This window comes from Schistocerca serialis, chromosome 2 (genome assembly GCF_023864345.2).
Source record: "Schistocerca serialis cubense isolate TAMUIC-IGC-003099 chromosome 2, iqSchSeri2.2, whole genome shotgun sequence".
In the NCBI taxonomy this organism is placed as follows: domain Eukaryota; kingdom Metazoa; phylum Arthropoda; class Insecta; order Orthoptera; family Acrididae; genus Schistocerca; species Schistocerca serialis.
The window spans coordinates 707,857,995-707,876,064 of NC_064639.1; the positions used below are offsets into that span (position 1 = coordinate 707,857,995).

General features: G+C 47.3%; 1 protein-coding gene across 7 annotated transcripts in view; it reads left to right on the forward strand.

Moving 5' to 3' along the window:
• The window catches only part of LOC126457870 (protein BUD31 homolog), a 67,391-nt gene extending 49,857 nt beyond the window's left edge, over positions 1-17,534 (forward strand). For all 7 annotated transcript variants that reach the window (XM_050094526.1, XM_050094527.1, XM_050094528.1 and 4 more), the window contains exon 5: positions 17,324-17,534. In XM_050094526.1, the coding sequence (XP_049950483.1) occupies positions 17,324-17,374 (51 nt within the window). In that variant the 3' untranslated portion in view covers positions 17,375-17,534. The remainder of the gene's footprint in view (positions 1-17,323) is intronic.
• Positions 17,535-18,070: the final 536 nt, after the last annotated feature.

Here is an 18,070-nt window from a genome sequence, read left to right on the forward strand (position 1 = left end):
TCTGTAAATATACACTTGTCAACATTCCTATTCAGTGGTGAGAGCTTCTTTAAAGTCTCTAGGCTGCTTCTACGAATTTCACGTTTGTTAAAACGTTCTTTCCTTTCTTCTATTGCAATCGGTGTGTTATCACTGGCGCAACTACCGCAAGGCAAATGGCAAGACGGGTACGCATCACTCTTAAGGATTAGTTTCCGCGGTAAATTTAACAGTTCTGAACGTAAGTCACGGATATAATCCGTTTCCTTGAAATGACGAGAGCATATTCTAGCGTTCCCTACGTTCACAGGATCTTTCCTAAAGCATTTTGAAAGCCAAACCTTTTGCAGACTTTCATCACGTGAGAAACAATGCAACACTATTTCAGTCGCTTTTGTAATGTGATTGTGAGAGTTACAGCCAACAACAGCACAACCTGGCATGGCTTCCACACACTCAAATACTTCGGACAAACACTCACTGCACAAAGATAACCAAACGGAAACGACAACACGAACGAAACAACACGGACGAACCACGACAACACAAATCTCATACGTACGCTTCGCGCGCGCCAAGAGCTGTTCCTCAGTGACGTCATGCGCAGAACGCCAGAAATGGATTTGCTTCTGCGCAGCCGTTACTGCTCCCTCGTGGGGCGCACTTCCCTCCCTGTTGCTCCCACATGACCTACCTCAGGAGCATGCTCCCCCCCCCCCCCCCCCCCCTACCACTTCTCCTTCCCAACCATCGGGGGTGGGGGTGCCAGTCCCCACTTCTCAGCTGGAGAAGCGTAAGTATTCTTCAGCACCTCTCACTAGGAAGGGACACCTTGTGTCATTTCCTTCCCAGATTTTCTGCTAGTGGGAAAGATGACTCCCACCAGTTGCTGAATTGCTGAAAAGTAGCTGGTCATAGGGCTTCATGATCATCCTCAGTCCAGGAGACAGAATCAGTCAAGCCCTCCCAGCCAGAGAAACCCAAGGAGCAGCGAGAGAAATCCAAACAGATGGTCCCCAAGACAAAGGGACTTCTGCTGGCACCCACACCACCGCTACCTACAAGCTTTGTTTCTGGGGATGAGGTGGAGATTCTAGTGTCAGCCGAGGACCTAAATCCCGTCGGACCCTCAGACACCATGGATACAGACTGCTCAGGAAATAAAGCGCTGGCAGCAGGTGACCCTGAGGCATAAACTGCCTCATTGAATGTTCCATGCTTCCCAGTCTCATGATGATGTCATCCTCCATGCCCACGAACACCTGCTCAGATGGGCTTTAATCAAGGCGGACTGGGAAACTTTTACCTCTGCTGTCACCATTGAAGCTCCCACACATGGTAACATCAATGTGATGGTTGAGCAGGTGACTACAGGAATTGTTTCTGCGACAGAAAACGCGATCCCTTGCTCATTAGGGTGCCCGTGGTGAAACACAGTCCCTCGGTGGTTGCCGGAAGTCGCTGAAGCAATTAAGGAGCGTCGGTGAGCTCTACAGCGGCACCCTTCCCTGGAGCACCTCATAGCCTTTAAACGGCTACGTTCCCGCGTGCGCCGTCTTATCAGATGACGGAAGCAGGAGTGTGGGAGAGAGATGTCTTACCATTGGGTGTCATATGTCACCTCCCCAAGTCTGGGCAAAGATCAAACGTGTTTTCGGGTACCAGACCCCAACAGGTGTTCCCAGTGTTAACATAAACGGCGTGTTATCTACCGACAAAATTGCAGTTGCCGAGCACTGTGCTCAAGCCTCTCTATCGGAGAATTACCCCCAACTGTCGCACTCTCAAACGGCGGCTGTAAGGGAAAGTGATTTCGTTCACTACATGCCACAGTGAATCCTTTAACGGCGCGTTTACAGAGTGGCCTATCCTCAGTGACCTGGCATATTGCCCGGACACAGCTCCTGGTCTAGATCGCATCCACAGTCACATGATTAAACATCTCTCATCTGACTAAAAGTGACATCTCCTCGTTGTCTTCAACTGCACCTGGTGCAATGCGTCTTTCCATCGCAATGGTGCGAGAGCACCATCATTGTGGTGCTCAAACCCGATAAAAACCCGCTTATTATGGAAAGCTATTGGCCCATCAGCCTCACAAACATTCTTGGTAAGCTGCTGGATCGTTTGGTGTGTTGACAGTTGGGTTGGGTCCTGGAGTCGTGTGACCTACTGGCTCAATGTCAGGGCGGCTTCCGCCAGGGTCTCTCTACCGCTGATGATCTTGTGTCCCTTGAGTCTGCCATCCGCACATCCTTTTCCAGACACCAACACGTGGTTGCCATCTTTTTTTTGTTTGCGAAAAGTGTATGACACGACTTGGCGACATTATATCCTTGCCACATTATACGAGTGGGGTCTCCCAGGCCCACTCCCGATTTTTATCGAAAATTTCCTGTTGCTTCGTACTTTCTGTGTTTAAGTTAGTTCCTCCCATAGTTACACCCATATCCAGGAGAATGGGGTCCCGCAGGGCTCCATTATTGGTTGTCTCTCTATTTTTAGCGCCCATTGATGGTCTAACGGCAGCTGTAGGGCCATGCGTCTTGCCTACTCTGTATGCGGTTGATTTCTGCATTTCTTACTGCTCCTCCAGTACTGGTGTTGCTGAGCGGCGCCTACAGGGATCCATTCACCAGGCGGTGTCATGGGCTCTAGCCCACAGCTTTCAGTTTTCAGCTGCAAAGTCTTGGGTCTTGCACTTCTGTCGGCATTGTTCATCCGGCACCAGAACTTTATCTTACTGACAATCTACTCACTGTAGTGGAGGCATATCGATTCTTAGGACTGGTTTTCAGTGCCCGATTGACTTGGCTACCTCATCTTCGTCAACTTAAGCAGAAATGCTGGCAGCATCCCTGCGGCGGCCTCAGTGTCACGTTTACTCGACCTAGTGCACCACTGTGGCATTCGCCTAGCGACGGTAGCTTTTAGAATGAGTCTGGTGACTAGTGTCCTGGTGGAGGCCAGAGTTCGCCCATTCAAAGTTAGGCGTGAACAACTGCTTGCTAGTTACGTTACACACGTTCATAGTTCTCCTGCATATCCAAATTACGTCTCCTTTTCCCACCCCCTGGCAGCCTGTCTCCCGCATCAGCAGCCCGGTCAGGGCCAACGATTGTGGTTCGCGTGCTATCCCTTTTGTTTGAACTGAGTCCTTCCCTTTACCACCTATACTTCAGGTCCATTCACATACACCTCCATGGTGTACACCTAGGCTGCGGCTTTGCCTGGACCTTTCACATGGCCCTAAGGACTTAGTTAACCGTATGACTCTCCGCTGTTGCTTTCTTTAGATTCTCGACATGTACCGGGGCCGTGAAGTGGTTTACACTGATGGCCGATGGTAAAGTTGGTTTTGCGTATAGAACAACACTCCTTGCCCGATGCGTGCAGTGTTTTCACTACAGTGCTGGCGGCAATATTTCGTGCTCTTCAGCACATCCACTCATGCCCAGGTGAGTCATTCTTCCTGTGTACTGATTCCTTGGGCAGTTTGCAAGCTAGTGACCAGTGCTCCAGCTCAGAAGTGGGACTGATATCACCGATGGTGGGGGGGTGTTGCTCCCGAAGTAGGTGGTGCGAGAGCAACAGGGAGTGAAATGTCCCCCACCGTCAAGGGGGCAGGTTAAGTCTTCTGGTTCCGAGAGGCGACAGGAATGTGAGGAACTGATGGGACGAAAAATGTTCTCGTAGCAGCGGTGTAAGAGGTGGTCATAGCCACAGGATGTAGGTGCTCAAATTTCCTCTTAGCCTCAGTGTAGGTCAGTCGGTCCAGGGTCTTAAATTCCATGATTTCCCTCTCTTTCTGTAAAATCCTGCAGTCTGGCGAGCAAAGTGAATGATGCTCTCCACAGTTGACACAGATGGGAGGCAGGGCACGTTGAGTATTGGGATGTAATAGACGTCCACAATGTCGACATGTGACACTGGAAGTACAGTGGGAAGACTTATGGCTGAACTTCGAGCACTTAAAGCATTGCTTAGGGGGAGGGATCTATAGCTTGACGTCAGAGGTAGACCATCACCATGACCTTCTCAGGCAATATGTCACCCTCAAAAGCCAAGATGAAGGCACCGGTGACAACCTGATTATCCCTCGGACCCTGATGAACGTGCCACACGAAATGAACACCTTGCCGCTCTAAATTTGCGTGCAGCTCGCTGTGAGACTGCAAAAGAAGGTCCATGCGGAATATATGAATGGACCATATTTAAGCTCCTATGGGATGTGATGGTAATGGATAAATCCCCAATTTGTCACAAATGAGTAATGCCCGTGACTGGGCAGAGGATGCTGTTTTCATCAAGACTGAGCCAGAGTGCATTTTGGACAAGCCCTACACCTCCCTAAACTTGTCCCACATATGCTTCACGAAAGGTTGGATTAAAAGAGGGAGGAAGGGACCAAACTAAGAGGTCATCAGTCCCTTGTTCCGAATAAAACAATGCCCCAAGTGTGAGAATAGAACAAACGAGACTGACAGAACAAAAGAAAATGAAAGGAAAAATCACAAGAACAATGAAGGGCAACAGATGAGTAAATAGACAAAAGGGGGACAAGAAAACCACTTCCCCATCTTCCTGTCACTGCCCCGGCATCAGGCCCATGGACGCCTGCCCAGATGGCCTTTAGACAAGGCAGACTGGGATACTTTCACCTCTGCTGTCACCATTGAATCTCCCCCACATGGTAACATCGATGTGATGGTTGAGCAGGTGACTACAGGAATCGTTTCTGTGGCAGAAAACACAATCCCTCGCTCTTTAAGGTGCCCCCTGCAAAAGGCTGTCCCTTGGTGGTCGCCAGAAGCCTCTGAAGCAATTACGGAACGTCGGCGAGCTCTACAGCAGCATAAGAGGCACCCTTCCCTGGAGCACCTCATAGCCTTTAAACAGATCTGTGACCGCATTCGCCAACTTATCAAACGAGGGAAGCAGGAGTGTTGGTTGAGACGTGTCTCAACCATTGGGTGCCATACGTATCCTTCCCAAGTCTGGGCAAAGATCAAACGTGTTTTCGGGTACCAGACCCAACAGGTGTTCCCGGTGGTAACATAAATGGCGTGTTATCTACCTATGAAAACGCGATTGCCGAGCACTTTGCTAAGCACTATGCTCAAGCCTCTGCATCGAAGAATTACCCCCACCTGTCGCACTCTCAAATGGTGGCTGGAGGGGAAATTCCTCTTGTTCACTACAGGCCACAGTGAATTCTATAACACACCATTTACAGAGTGGAGCTCCTCAGTGCCCTTGCACGTTGCCCTGACATAGCTCCTGGGCCAGATCGGATACACAATCAGATGATTAAACATATCTCATCTAACTAAAAGCGACATCTTGTCATCTTCAACGAGATCTGATGTGGTGGAGTCTTTCCATCCCAATGGTGGGAGAGCACCATTCTGGTGCTCAGTTCTGATGAAAACTTGCTTGATGTGGATAGCTATCGGCCCATCATCCTCATGAACGTTCTTTGTAAGCTGCTGGAATGTATGGTGTGTCAGCAGTTGGGTTGGGTCAGGTCCTAGAGGCACATGGCCTAGTGGCTCCACGTCTGGGAGGCTTCCACCAGGGTCACTCTACCACCGGTAATCTTGTGTCCCTTGAGTCTGCCATCCGCACAGCCTGTTTCATACGCTCACACCGGGTTGCCATCTTTTTTGATTTACAAAAAAAATGTATGACATGACCTGGCGACGACATATTCTTGCCACATTATATGAGTGGGGTCTCCGAGGCCCACTCCAGATTTTAATCCAAAATTTCCTGTCGCTTCGTACTTCCTGTGTCCAAGTTAGTGCCTCCTGCAGTTCCACCCATATCCAGGAGAATGGGGTCCTGAAAGCCTCTGTATTGATTGTCTCTCTATTTTTAGTTGCCATTAATGGTCTAGCAGCAGCTGTAGGGCCATCCGTCTCACCTTATCTGTATGCAGACGTCTTCTGCATTTCATACTGCTCAACCAGTACGTTGTTGCTGAATGGCGCCTACAGGGAGCCATCCACAAGGCACAGTCATGGGCTCTAGCCCACGGTTTCCAGTTTTTGCCCACAAAGTTGTGTGTTATGCACCTCCGTCGGCATTGTACCATTCATCCAGAATCAGAACTTTACCTTAATGACGATCCACTCACTGTAGTGGCAACATATCGATTTTTAGGACGGTTTTTGACGCCTTATTGACTTGGTTTCCTCACCTTCGTCAGCTTAAGCGGAAGTGCAGGCAGCACCTCAGTGCCCTCTGCTGCCTGAGCAACACCAACTGGGATGCAGGTCTCTCTACGCTGCTGAAACTCTACAGAGCCCTTGTTCAATCCTGCCTGCGGCACCCTCAGCATTACGTTTACTCGACCCAGTGCACCACTGTGGCGTTCGCCTAGCGATAGGAGCTTTTAGGACGAGTCTGGTGACCAGCGTGCTTGTGGAGGCTGGAGTCCCTCCATTGCAGGGTAGACATGAACAACTGCTGGCCAGTTACATTGCACATGTTTGTAGTTCTCCTGCACATCCGAATCACCATCTCCTTTTCCCACCCACGGTGGTTTATCTCCCGCATTGACAGCCAAGGTCAGGGCTTCCAATTGCAGTTTGTGTACGATCTCTTCTTTCCAAACTGGATTCCTTGCCTTTACGACCTGTACTTGAGGTCCATTCACGTACACCTCCATGGTGTAAACCTAGGCTGCAGTTTCGTGTGGACCTTTCACATAGCCCCAAGTACTCAAGTTAATCCCATGGCTCTCTGCTGCCACTTCCTCATGATACTTGACATGTACCAAGGTCACGAAGTGGTTTACACCAACGGCTCAATGGCTGATGGTCACGTCGGCTTCATGTATGTCCATGGAGGACATATTGAACAGCATTCCTTGCATGAAGCCACTGCCAAGCTGTTGGCTATATCTCGTGCTCTTGAGCCCATCCGTTCATGCCTTGGGGAGTTGTTTCTTCTGTGTATTGATTCCTTGAGCAGCCTACAAGCTACTGACCAGTGCTACCCTCGTCATCCTTTGGTAGCAATCATCCAGGAGTCCATCTATGCCCTGAAATGGTCCAGTCATTCAGTGGTGTTTGTCTTGACCCCAGGTCATGTCGGAATCCCAGGCAACGAACTTGAGAACAGGCTACACGGAAACAGCTTTTGGAGATCTATGCAACCGACTTGCATTCAGTACTATGCTGCTAGGTTTTGCGGCTTTGGGAGATGAAAGGGCATAACCTCAGCACGCACAACAAACTGTGTGCCATTCATTAAAGAGACTACGAATGTGTGGCAGTCCTTCATGAGAGCCTCTTGCAGGGACTCTGTTGTTCTCTGTCAGCTCTGCATTGGCCACACTTGGGTGACACGTGGCTACCTCCTGCACCATGATGATCCACCTCAGTGTCGGTATGGTGCTCGGCTGACAGTGGCCCATATCTTGGTGAGCTGTCCTTCGGCTGCCCTGTGATGGACTCTTCAGTTACCGGACTTGTTGCCATTAATTTTAGCTGGCAGTATCTCATCGGCTAATTTAGTTTTACATTTTATATGTGACGGAGGGTTCTATCATTCTATATAAGTTTTAGCACGTGTGCTTTGTGTTCTCCACTCTAATGCTTTTTGGGTGGATGTTTTACTGTCTTGCAGAGTGGCTGGCTTTTCCTTTTTATTCTCGTGGTCGGCCAGCCACTGTCATGCCCTCTCTTGTTTCTACCCCTTCTGCCTGTTTCTTGTATCCTCTGTGGTTTTATTTTCCTGTTTTGTCCATAGTAGTGTTGGTTGTCCTTCTGTCATTCTTCTGGCTCTTCCTTTCTCCTGTTATTGTGATGTATGTCTTCTTTCTTTCCTTTGTGTAATTATTTTACCAGGAACAAGAGACCAATGACCTTGGAGTTTGGTCCTCCCCCCCCCCCCCCCCCCCCAATAAAATAACTACCAAAGCACAGATGAGGGGGGGGGGGGGGTGAGCAATAACTATTGCAAACTGGTTATTATTGTGAGGCTAAAGGGCTGCAGACCTCTAGCCCGCCTTCTACTCTCACCACAGCATCAACATTAATGGCTGGACCAGTGCCATCAGAGGATCACTTGTAAGATGGTACGACATGCCATGGTCTTCAGTGATGAAAGGTCCCCCCAGGGGGTCCACAACTCTTTTGTGGATACGTGTGTAGCAAGCACGGGACCCCGAGCTAATATGGCCTTCCTTCCTTTCCGGGCTGCATACCTTCACTTTCCGCATCCCCCCCCCATCTGTGCCCCCCCCCCCCCCCCCCCCACCCCACCTCCGCCTCTTTCCTTCCATTTCTCCCTTCGGGGAGTATGTTTTGTGCCTACATTCGGAGACGGACGCTCGAAACTGTAACAAATTCTTTGCTTTCTCCGCTTGCAAGTCTTCGTCCTTCTCTTTTCCTTACCTCTTCTCTTTGCCCTTTTCTCCGCTGTGGCGTTTGAGACCTCTCTTCTTTCCTTTCCCTTTCCCTTTTTTCCTCCCTGTGCCTGTCTGAAGGCCGACCCACACATTTCCATGCGTAGCCGGTGACGGGGTAATGCGTAATTCCCCGCCCCGGGTAGACAGGTAGGACACGTACGTACCTCCTGGTAACGGCCAGGCCCAGGGAGGGGTGATTACCCGAAAGTGCCGATTGGTCCCTCCGTCCGTTTGTCGGGAGGTGTGACCTGAGGTGTGAACAATCACCTAAGGCGGGAGTGCCCTCAGAGAGGGCCCCCACAAGGAAGGAGTGCGCCATCGGAGACGCCGGTAAACATGGGGGATACTTTCGCAATGGTTTCCTTATCTTCTACTATGTCAGCTCACAAGCGTAAGTTCAATGAGTCTCAACCACAAACCGTCTTTCCATTGTTGCCACAGTTCCTTGTTGTTTCTCGGTCTGACGAAGGTCACGACTTCTCCACGGTCAACCCTTTCATTATTCAGAAAGGTGTCAACGCAATTGCAGGTCCTGTAAAGTCTTGTTCCAGATTACAAAATGGCACCTTGTTGTTAGAAACAGTCAGTGCCCTCCAGGCATAAAAATTGCTGTGTACTTCACTGCTACACACCTTCCCTGTCCGGGTAGACCCGCACCGTACTTTAAATTCATCACATGGGGTCGTGTATACACGCTCCCTCGACAGATTGTCCGACGAGGAAATTCAACACTACCTGTCTGACCAGAGCGTAACAGCAGTTGATAGTCATGAAAAGGGTTGACACCAACATCATTCCAATCCGTACTGTCTTCTTGACATTTGACAAAGGTCAACTCCCATCGAAAATCAAAGCAGGCTATGAGATAATTTCCATTCGCCCTTACATCCCAAACCCTACGCGTTGCTATCGGTGTCAGCGGTTCCGTCACACCAGCCAGTCCTGTTCCAATCCAGCCAAATGTGTTACGTGTGGCAAGGATGCCCGTGAGGGTGCTTGTCCACCTCCATCCCCTCGTTGCATCAACTGTATGGGTGACCACGCTGATTCCTCTCGAGATTGCCCCATTTTTAAAGACTAAAAGCTCATTCCGGAAATCAGAGTGCTGCTCGAAAATTATTTGCCAGTCGACAGCCCAACGTGCCTCAGACAGGAAAATACAGCACTGTCCTTGCCTCTCCTCCTCCAAGAAAGGAGGTGGCCACACAGACTTGTGACCTTACCTTTAGTGCCACGGTCGTCAGATCGGCCAGCGCAAAGATCGCCCGTTCAACCTCCCCACTTTCGCCTGCCCTCTCTATGGCTCACCCTTCATCGGGTTCTGCTAAATCTCGAGCCCCAAAGTCAGACACCAAGACTTCGAAAAAGAGCATACTCGTGAAGATTTTTTACATACCCCAACTTCACAACCATCAGTTCCTCCTTCATCTAAACATCATGTTTCCAAGAAGGCTAGTAAGAAACCCAGTTCATCTCCTTCTCCGCCAAGGCGTGTCTCATCTACAGCACCACCTGGCAGTAATCGCCCTCGGCCGTCTTCTGTGTCACCGAGGTGCACTGCTGGCGGCCGATCAACCGGCCGATCGTTGGTGGCAGGAGCTGCTCCTGAACAACGTATGGATCAGGATCTTCTGCCTTCGGCTGAATGCCATTCCATGCTGTCAGTCGCAAGCTCTGAGCAGTTGCTGAGTTGACGGCAACCTTGGTCACATTCCTCCATTTTCTGTTCACCCTATGTCCATTATCCACTGGAATATCCGCGGCCTTCGAGTTAATCGGGATGAATTGTCGATCCTCTTACGATCCTACTCGCCGGTCATCTTCTGTCTTCAGGAAACAAAGCTGCGTCCCCATGACCACTTTGTTCTCCCCCATTTTTAGTCCGTCCGATTTGATCTCCCCTCTGTTGAAGGCACTCCAGCACATGGAGGACTCATGATTCTTCTCTATGATACTCTCCATTATCACCCAATCCCCTTAAACAATTCCTTCCAAGCTGTCACTGTCCGTCTTTCCCTTTCTGGATATACCTTTTCTCTTTGTACTGTATACATTCCATCGTCCACACCAATGGCGTGAGCTGATCTCCTTCATCCTCTTGGTCAGCTTCCTATTTACTGGTTGGGGACTTCAATGCCCACCACCCGCTTTGGGGATCTCCACATCCTTGTCCGCATGGCTCACTATTGCTAGACATCTTCCACCAAGCGGATCTAGTTTGCCTCAACACTGGGGACCCTACATTTTTGCCTGCCTCCACGACAAATTTCTCTCATTTGGACCTTTCGGTTGGTACTGTTCCGCTAGCTCGGCACTTCAAATGGTTCGCCCTTGATGATACCCCCCCCCCGGTTCCATGGTGGAACGCAGCATGCCGTGACGCAATACGTGAGCGGCGACGTGCTCTTCGCGTTTTCCGCCACCATCCTACTTTGGACAACTGTATCTGCTATAAGCAATTCGCAGCGCGATGCCGTCGCATCATCCGCGATAGCAAGAAGGAAAGCTGGAAATTCTTTACTAGCTCATTTAACACCTTCACTCCCTCCTCGGAAGTTTGGAGTCGGATTCAACGGTTCTCAGGCGCGCCTAGTTTCTCCCCGGTCTCTGGGCTCACTGTTGCGCATGATACATTAGTGGACCCCGTCGCAATTTCTGACTCATTGGGTCAACACTTTGCTGAGATTTCGAGCTCTTCAAATTACCCGCCAGTGTTTCTCCCGAAGAAACGTGCAGCGGAAGTGCGACCTCTTGCTTTCTCCTCTCAAAATCGCGATAGCTACAATACTGTTTTCTCCATGTGGGAACTCCAACATGCACTCCCTTCTTCTCGCTCCTCCGCCCCAGGACCGGATTGTATCCACATCCAAATGTTGCTGCATTTATCATACCATAGTCTGCTTTACCTTGTTCGCCTTTATAATTGAATTTGGACAGACAGTACTTTTCCCAGACGATGGCAGAAAGCTATCGTCGTTCCTGTTCCGAAACCTGGAAAGGACAAACATCTCCCTTCTAGCTATCGCCCCATTTCTCTCAGGAGTAGTGTATGTAAGGTTTTGGAGCGTATGGTGAATTGCCGTTTCGCTTGGTGGCTGGAGTCCCGCAGTCTTTTAACATCTGCCCAATGCGGTTTCCGAAAGCATCGTTCTGCAGTTGACCATCTTGTTGCTCTCTCCACTTATATCATGAACAATTTTCTCCGGAAACGCCAAACAGTAGCAATATTTTTTGATCTGGAGAGAGCATATGATACCTGTTGGAGGACAGGCATCCTCCGCACACTGTTCTCTTGGGGCTTTCGAGGTCGGCTGCCCCTTTTTCTTCACGAATTTATGGCAGAGTGCACATTTAGAGTGCGGGTGAACACCACTCTCTCCCGTACTTTCTCCCAAGAAAACGGGGTACCCCAGGGCTCCGTGCTGAGTGTTGTACTGTTTGCCATTGCCATAAATCCGATTATGGATTGTCTCCTTCCTGATGTCCCGGGCTCCCATCTAGGACCTGTCAACCTTCCGTTTTCGGACGTCGCTAAATTCTTGGGTCTTATGTTTGACAGAAAACTGTGCTGGTCATCCCAAGTCTCCTATCTTTCGGCTCGCTGTCTGTGATCCCTCAACACCCTCCGTGTCCTGAATGGTACCTCCTGGGGAGCGGACCGAGTGGTCATTCTCCACCTCTATCGCGCCTTAGTGCGCTCGAAATTGGACTATGGAAGCATAGTCTACTCCTCTGCTCGGCCGTCTATTCTTCGGCGTTTCGACTCTATCCACCACCGTGGATTACATTTAGTGTCTGGAGCTTTTTACACCAGCCCTGTGGAAAGCCTTTATGCTGAGACTGCTGAACCTCTGCTGTCCAATCGGCGAGCTGTCCTTCTGAGTCATTATGCTAGCTATCTGTCTTCCATGCCTGCTAATCCGGCCCATGACATTTTTTTCGACGCCTCCTTGGATGTAGGGTATGCAGGCCACCCTTCCTCCCTACTACCACCGTGAGTCCGCTTCCGTCAACTGCTCCATTCTCTTTCCTTCCGCTTTCCTAAAACCTTGACAACTTGGGGTACAGCACCGCCTTGGCTCCGTCCCCGGATCTGCCTGCTCCGTGACCTTTGTCAATTTCCCAAGGATGGTACCCCTTCACTTGTTTATCGTCGGGCATTTGCTGCTCTATGTGCACAAATGAAGGAAGCCACATTTATTTACGCTGATGGCTCAAAAACATCGTTAGGTGTAGGGAGTGCCTATATTGTTGGCGACACCCCAAATCGATTTCGGCTTCCCGACTGGTGTTCGGTTTATACTGTGGAGCTTTACGCTGTTCTCCAGGCTGTCCACTACATCCGCTGCCATCAGCAGATATAGTACGTTATCTGCTCAGATTCTCTCAGCTCTCTCCTCAGTCTCCAAGCTCTCTAACCTGTCCACCCTCTGGTCCACCAGATTCAGGACTGCCTGCGCTTGCTCCATTTGGGGGGCGTCTCTGTGGCTTTTCTCTGGCTCCCAGGACACGTTGGTATCTGTGGCAACGAGGCAGCCGATATAGCGGCCAAGGCTGCAGTCTCTCTTCTTCGCCCAGCTATTCGATCGATTCCCTTCGCCGATCTACGGAGCGTTTTATGTCGTCGTGTTGTTCTTTTATGGCACGCACATTGGTCGACACTTCCCCATAATAAATTGCGGGATGTGAAAGCTCTTCCCTGTGCTTGGACCTCTTCCTCCCGAACGCATCGTCAGGAGGAGGTAATTTTAACTAGACTTGGGATAGGGCACTGTCTTTTTAGCCATCAACATCTTTTAAGCGGCGATCCTCCCCCACTCTGTCCCCACTGCTCTCAGCTGTGGACGGTAAGACACCTTTTAATTGAGTGCCCCTATTTTACTCCGTTACGCACTCGTCTACAGCTGTCACCTGATATATCGTCCATTTTAGCAGATGACACGCGCTTGGCCGATCGCGTTCTCGAGTTTATTAGTGCCAGTGAGATGACGTCAGTCATTTGAAGTTCTTTTTGGTGACAACCAACCCCCTTTCTGTAGTGGATTTTTAAGCTTTCCTTCTCCTTGTAGTTTCTCCAATTTTTTGAGTTTCGTTCCCATTGCTGCTGCTTTCCATTTTCGTTTTTTACCGTTTCCTAAGTCACAGACCGGGTGCTAATGACCATAGCAGTTTTGCACCCTAAAACCAAAACAAACAACAAAAAAAAGTGATGAAAGGAGATTCTGCCTACTTTGCGCATACGATGTAGACTTGGCAAACACTGCCTTCTAGAGTGATCCCATCCCAGGGCTTATGGTGTGGGTTGTGATTAGCTACACATCTCATTCATCTTTTGTGTTTCTAGAGGGGACGATGACCAGCACTTAGTGCAGATGTGTTGTTAGACCCATTCCGCCGTCCTTTCAAGAGGAAGGTGAAGTGTTGGTCCAACAGGGTAATGCTCACCCGCACACTGCGTGCAAGACTAGACGTGCTTTGCGAGATACGCAGCAACTTCCCTGGTCAGCACGATCTCTGGACTTGTCTCCAGTTTGAGCATATGTGGGATACAATGGGACGAGAAGCGACTTCGTGTGCCTCCTCAACAAACAGCCTGCAGAATTATGTGAGCAGGTCGAGCAGATGTGGCATAACATATCCCAGGACAGTATTTACCATCTATACAATTGACTGAATGCCACATAAGTGGCTGCCCATGGAGGCTACACAACATACTAAATGGGAGTTTCAGCATGGGTTGATGCCTGGTATGCCAGAACCACTTGTGCTGTTAATCTGTAAATATAATCATTTCGTGTAATCCATATGCACTGTTGCAACAATAAACTTTTTTACACTTCCAACATTGAATTATTCAGCACAACTTTGTTATTCTGTTGAAGTATGATGCAAACCAGCTGTGCTGAAGCCATCAATTCCATAAAACTCAAGTTTTTCAAAGAGAGTAACATGATGTACACAATGAAAACATCACGAAAATACTAGCTAATGATATTTTATTATTTGTGAATTGTGCCGTTTGATTAGTGGTTGTATAAAAAGGATTCTTTTGAGCAACCCTTCTAGAATCCAAACTGTGACATGCTAAGTAAATTGTTTCCACTTAAGTATGAGACTTCTCTTGAGTACTTTGTTATTAAATATTTTGGAAAAGTTGACAGTAGGGAAAATTGCATATTTTAACCTGTCCGGAAAAATTCCCTGTGCCACTTACGCATTCATATATCACTAAGGACATTACTTACTAATCATCTCAGGTGCAGATTTTAGGGTGCAAATAAGACTTCTTCTCAGCCAGAGGTGGAACATAATGCATTGGACTACTACCCCCTCTGATAAACTGCACACTACCAGGGAGGCTACTGCTTCAAAATGTTCCTCCTTGACGAAAACCCGTGTTGTCTCCGCATTTGTTGTGCCAGACCAATCCATAATCTAATCTTGTTTAATGAGTCACCCCCATGTTTTGGTTGTGTGTGTAAGGACAGTAGTGTACATCATGGTGGTGCTCCCTTCTTATAGTTATCCCTGCTAAGCATGATATTCTGGATTCCTCATCTCTAATATCTGCAGACAATGTACAGGCAGTTGAATGGGTTTCCTTGTTTCGCTGAGAATGTGGTTTTTGTTCTTAGCTATAACATTTTAAACTACTTTTGGAGCAGGGGCAGGATCATTGGGGTTGAAGTGTGGCACCACATATTACTCGTGTCGAGAGCCTGTGTATCAGGAGAATGACTCGTGTGCACAGTGACATATGGTTGAGTATGTAGTTCTAATTTTCATCCATCAGAGTCCAGTAGTGCTCAGAGACATTCAAGAAACAGGTCAAGAGAATGTTTTTGTGAATTTTTGTTTATTTATTGAAGGCTTTTTTGTTTATTTATATTTGTACAGTTTTGTATATGCTTTTAATAACGTGAATGATGCATGAATGTGGTGTAAAGTAAATATGTGTATCATTGTTCTACTAATAAACACTGTACGATCTAGGCTGAGAAAGTTTTAACACAGTGTGAATGCAGACGATGGGGAATTTTGTATCACAATACGTTAAGTAAGTTTATGGTAAAAGGAAAGCTAATTTGAGTGCAAATGAAAATAGTTATTAACGTAAATTATAAACAAAGTATCAGAATGGAAGTATTTATTTCGGTGGAAAAAGTACAGTTCGAAAGTATGTTATTTGGTGATTGGTTAGTCATGAAAAGTGCGGACTAAAGCAGGAGAATAATGTTTTTCTATTGGCTTAAAGAAAACTGACAAATCAGAACAGAGTAGTCTTCGTGCGTCTTTTCTCTTGGATATATAGAATTCTTACAGCAGTCTAAAGTAGTAGGAGCCCAGCCCTTCAATGGTACGGTCGTGTGTAGTATAAGCTCTGAAGGAATTTATAATTTGCCGGTTTTAGTTGTGCTACATGTTCCAAAAGTGTTTTAAACTGAAGGTATATTTATTCCGTGTGTTTTTCAGAAAGTACGGATTTTTTAAGTAATTTTGTGTATGAGAAAAGGCAGTAATTCCATGTGGTGTATTGAGCAGATGGGTGACTAAAAACTTGAGTGCATTAGACACTGATAAACGTAATAGTATGGCGAGCATTTTCATTTATGAACAATCCATGCTTAGTAGCTGCTCAGATTTCGGGAAATACGTTACCATAAACTTTCTTACCTGAATGAAAGGGTTTGTGTAGGACTGGGTTAAGATTAGCACGGGTTTGGCAGAGAACATGTACATTATCAAGATTCAGAATATACTCAAGTTTTGCCAGTATTTCTACCTTTCATTCGAAATTCAGACCTTTTCCTGATTTTTGGAATAGTTAAGTTTTACGCAGCCTGATGCGTGTTGCCGTACGGTAGGTTTCTGCTCAGCTTTCTTACTGGCAATCTGCTGCAATGAGTTCACAAGTAGGTGCAGGTAATGGACGAAAGGAACTGCACTGCCACAGCGTGTCCTGCTGCATGCTGGGTCTGGGTCACCATCGACTCTGCCAGCTGCCTTGGTCATCCCTCTTTTACGCTGTTTTAGTTGTGTTTAGATGCTGGTAGCCCATTTTTCTGCTGCAGCCTATTTTACATTTTAGGAGTAGTATTCTGATAAAGCCAAGACCTTAAGGTCTTGGTAACCTGCCTGCTGGCTGAAGACAAAACAGTGGAGCAGATTTTTATACTTTCTCAAAGACAGTAGGTGCTGTTCCCATCTTTAACACCTTGACTGTAATAGGTCAGGGGAGTGTGGCTGCTGTTGAGGGATGGCCCGTCACATGTTGAATCTCGGGACATTCACTTGGTCCCACCCACCCACCTACTGACTTGATGTTCATTACGTTTTTAGCCTTTTTCCTATTACTGTTGCGAATCCTCCCCTTTACTCCGTAACTGTTGTAGCCCTTCGTCTTCGAAGGGGTCAGTTAAACACAAGGTTTCACGTGCCACAAATGAGTGCTAGGGAGGTATTTGTTAGCTCTCTGATCTGCATTCTGGACCATTTCATATAGTTTTACCTCCCTGAATTATTTTTTAGCTGTGGCATCAATACTGCTTTCAATGTCTTGTTTTAACCCTGCTATACACTTTCATAACTCAAAATTCCTGGCTGACATCAATAACTCCAGATCTCTCTCTTTACCAAGGGCTGACAACATTACTGATTAATCCCTTAACTCTGCAACCAACCATCCAGTGACTTAAATTGGTCGATGTGGACTTGCCTCTTCTTTTATTTTTGCAGGGGGTAATGCATTACTCAAATTAATTTGATTACTTTAGTAAGGAAAATAATTATTTTGTGTAGTCAAATTCATATGATTATTGCACCGTATTGTTTTGAGTCTTCTGTGTTGTCTGAGTATAGTGTCCACTATTTACCCCACTGAGTGATGCAGATTGATATTATTTTTTGATGCATTTTTGCTTGCAGGGTCGCATTGTGGAATGTATTCACTGTGGCTGCAGAGGGTGTTCGGGATAAATTCACACTTCGATGAACTGGAGTGTATGAAGTCAGTGACAGTACTCGACAGACTGATTGCCAGCAATAGAACGAATTTTCACAGACTTGATTTTTATTGCAATTTTTTCATGTACATTATTACCATTTCTTAATAAAGTTATCTGTTTAAATAGAACAATGTTTTAATTTCAGAAAAGGAGAAATGCTTGTTATTAAATCCTTAAATGTGTACTGAGATTTAATGAAAAATTACATCCACTTAATTGGTGGTACACGAAGGGTTAGTTAATGATGATCCTTTTTCAAATGCCAACTGGTATAAAAGGAGAAGACACTACAAATATAATGTTTTGATTTTGTCTTAGAGCATCGTTATGTAGGTATCGTCTGCTGACATATGAAATAAATTCCTGTTCAGATGTATTAATAGGAGGAAATTTGATGCTCAGAGGATGTGGTAAAGTATATCCAGTCCAAAGTGATATTGAGTAATGCTTCTTTTCATCGAGGAGTGCAGGCAGTTGGAGAAATAGTAGCATCCTAAAGTCCTTGTTGGATCCAGCTTTATTGGGGCTGTCTGTTATTTGAGTTTCGTTCCCATTGCTGCTGCTTTCCATTTTCGTTTTTTACCATTTTCTAAGTCACAGACCGGGCGCTAATGACCATAGCAGTTTTGCACCCTATCTTCCAAGATTGAAAACAACTTCAGCACAG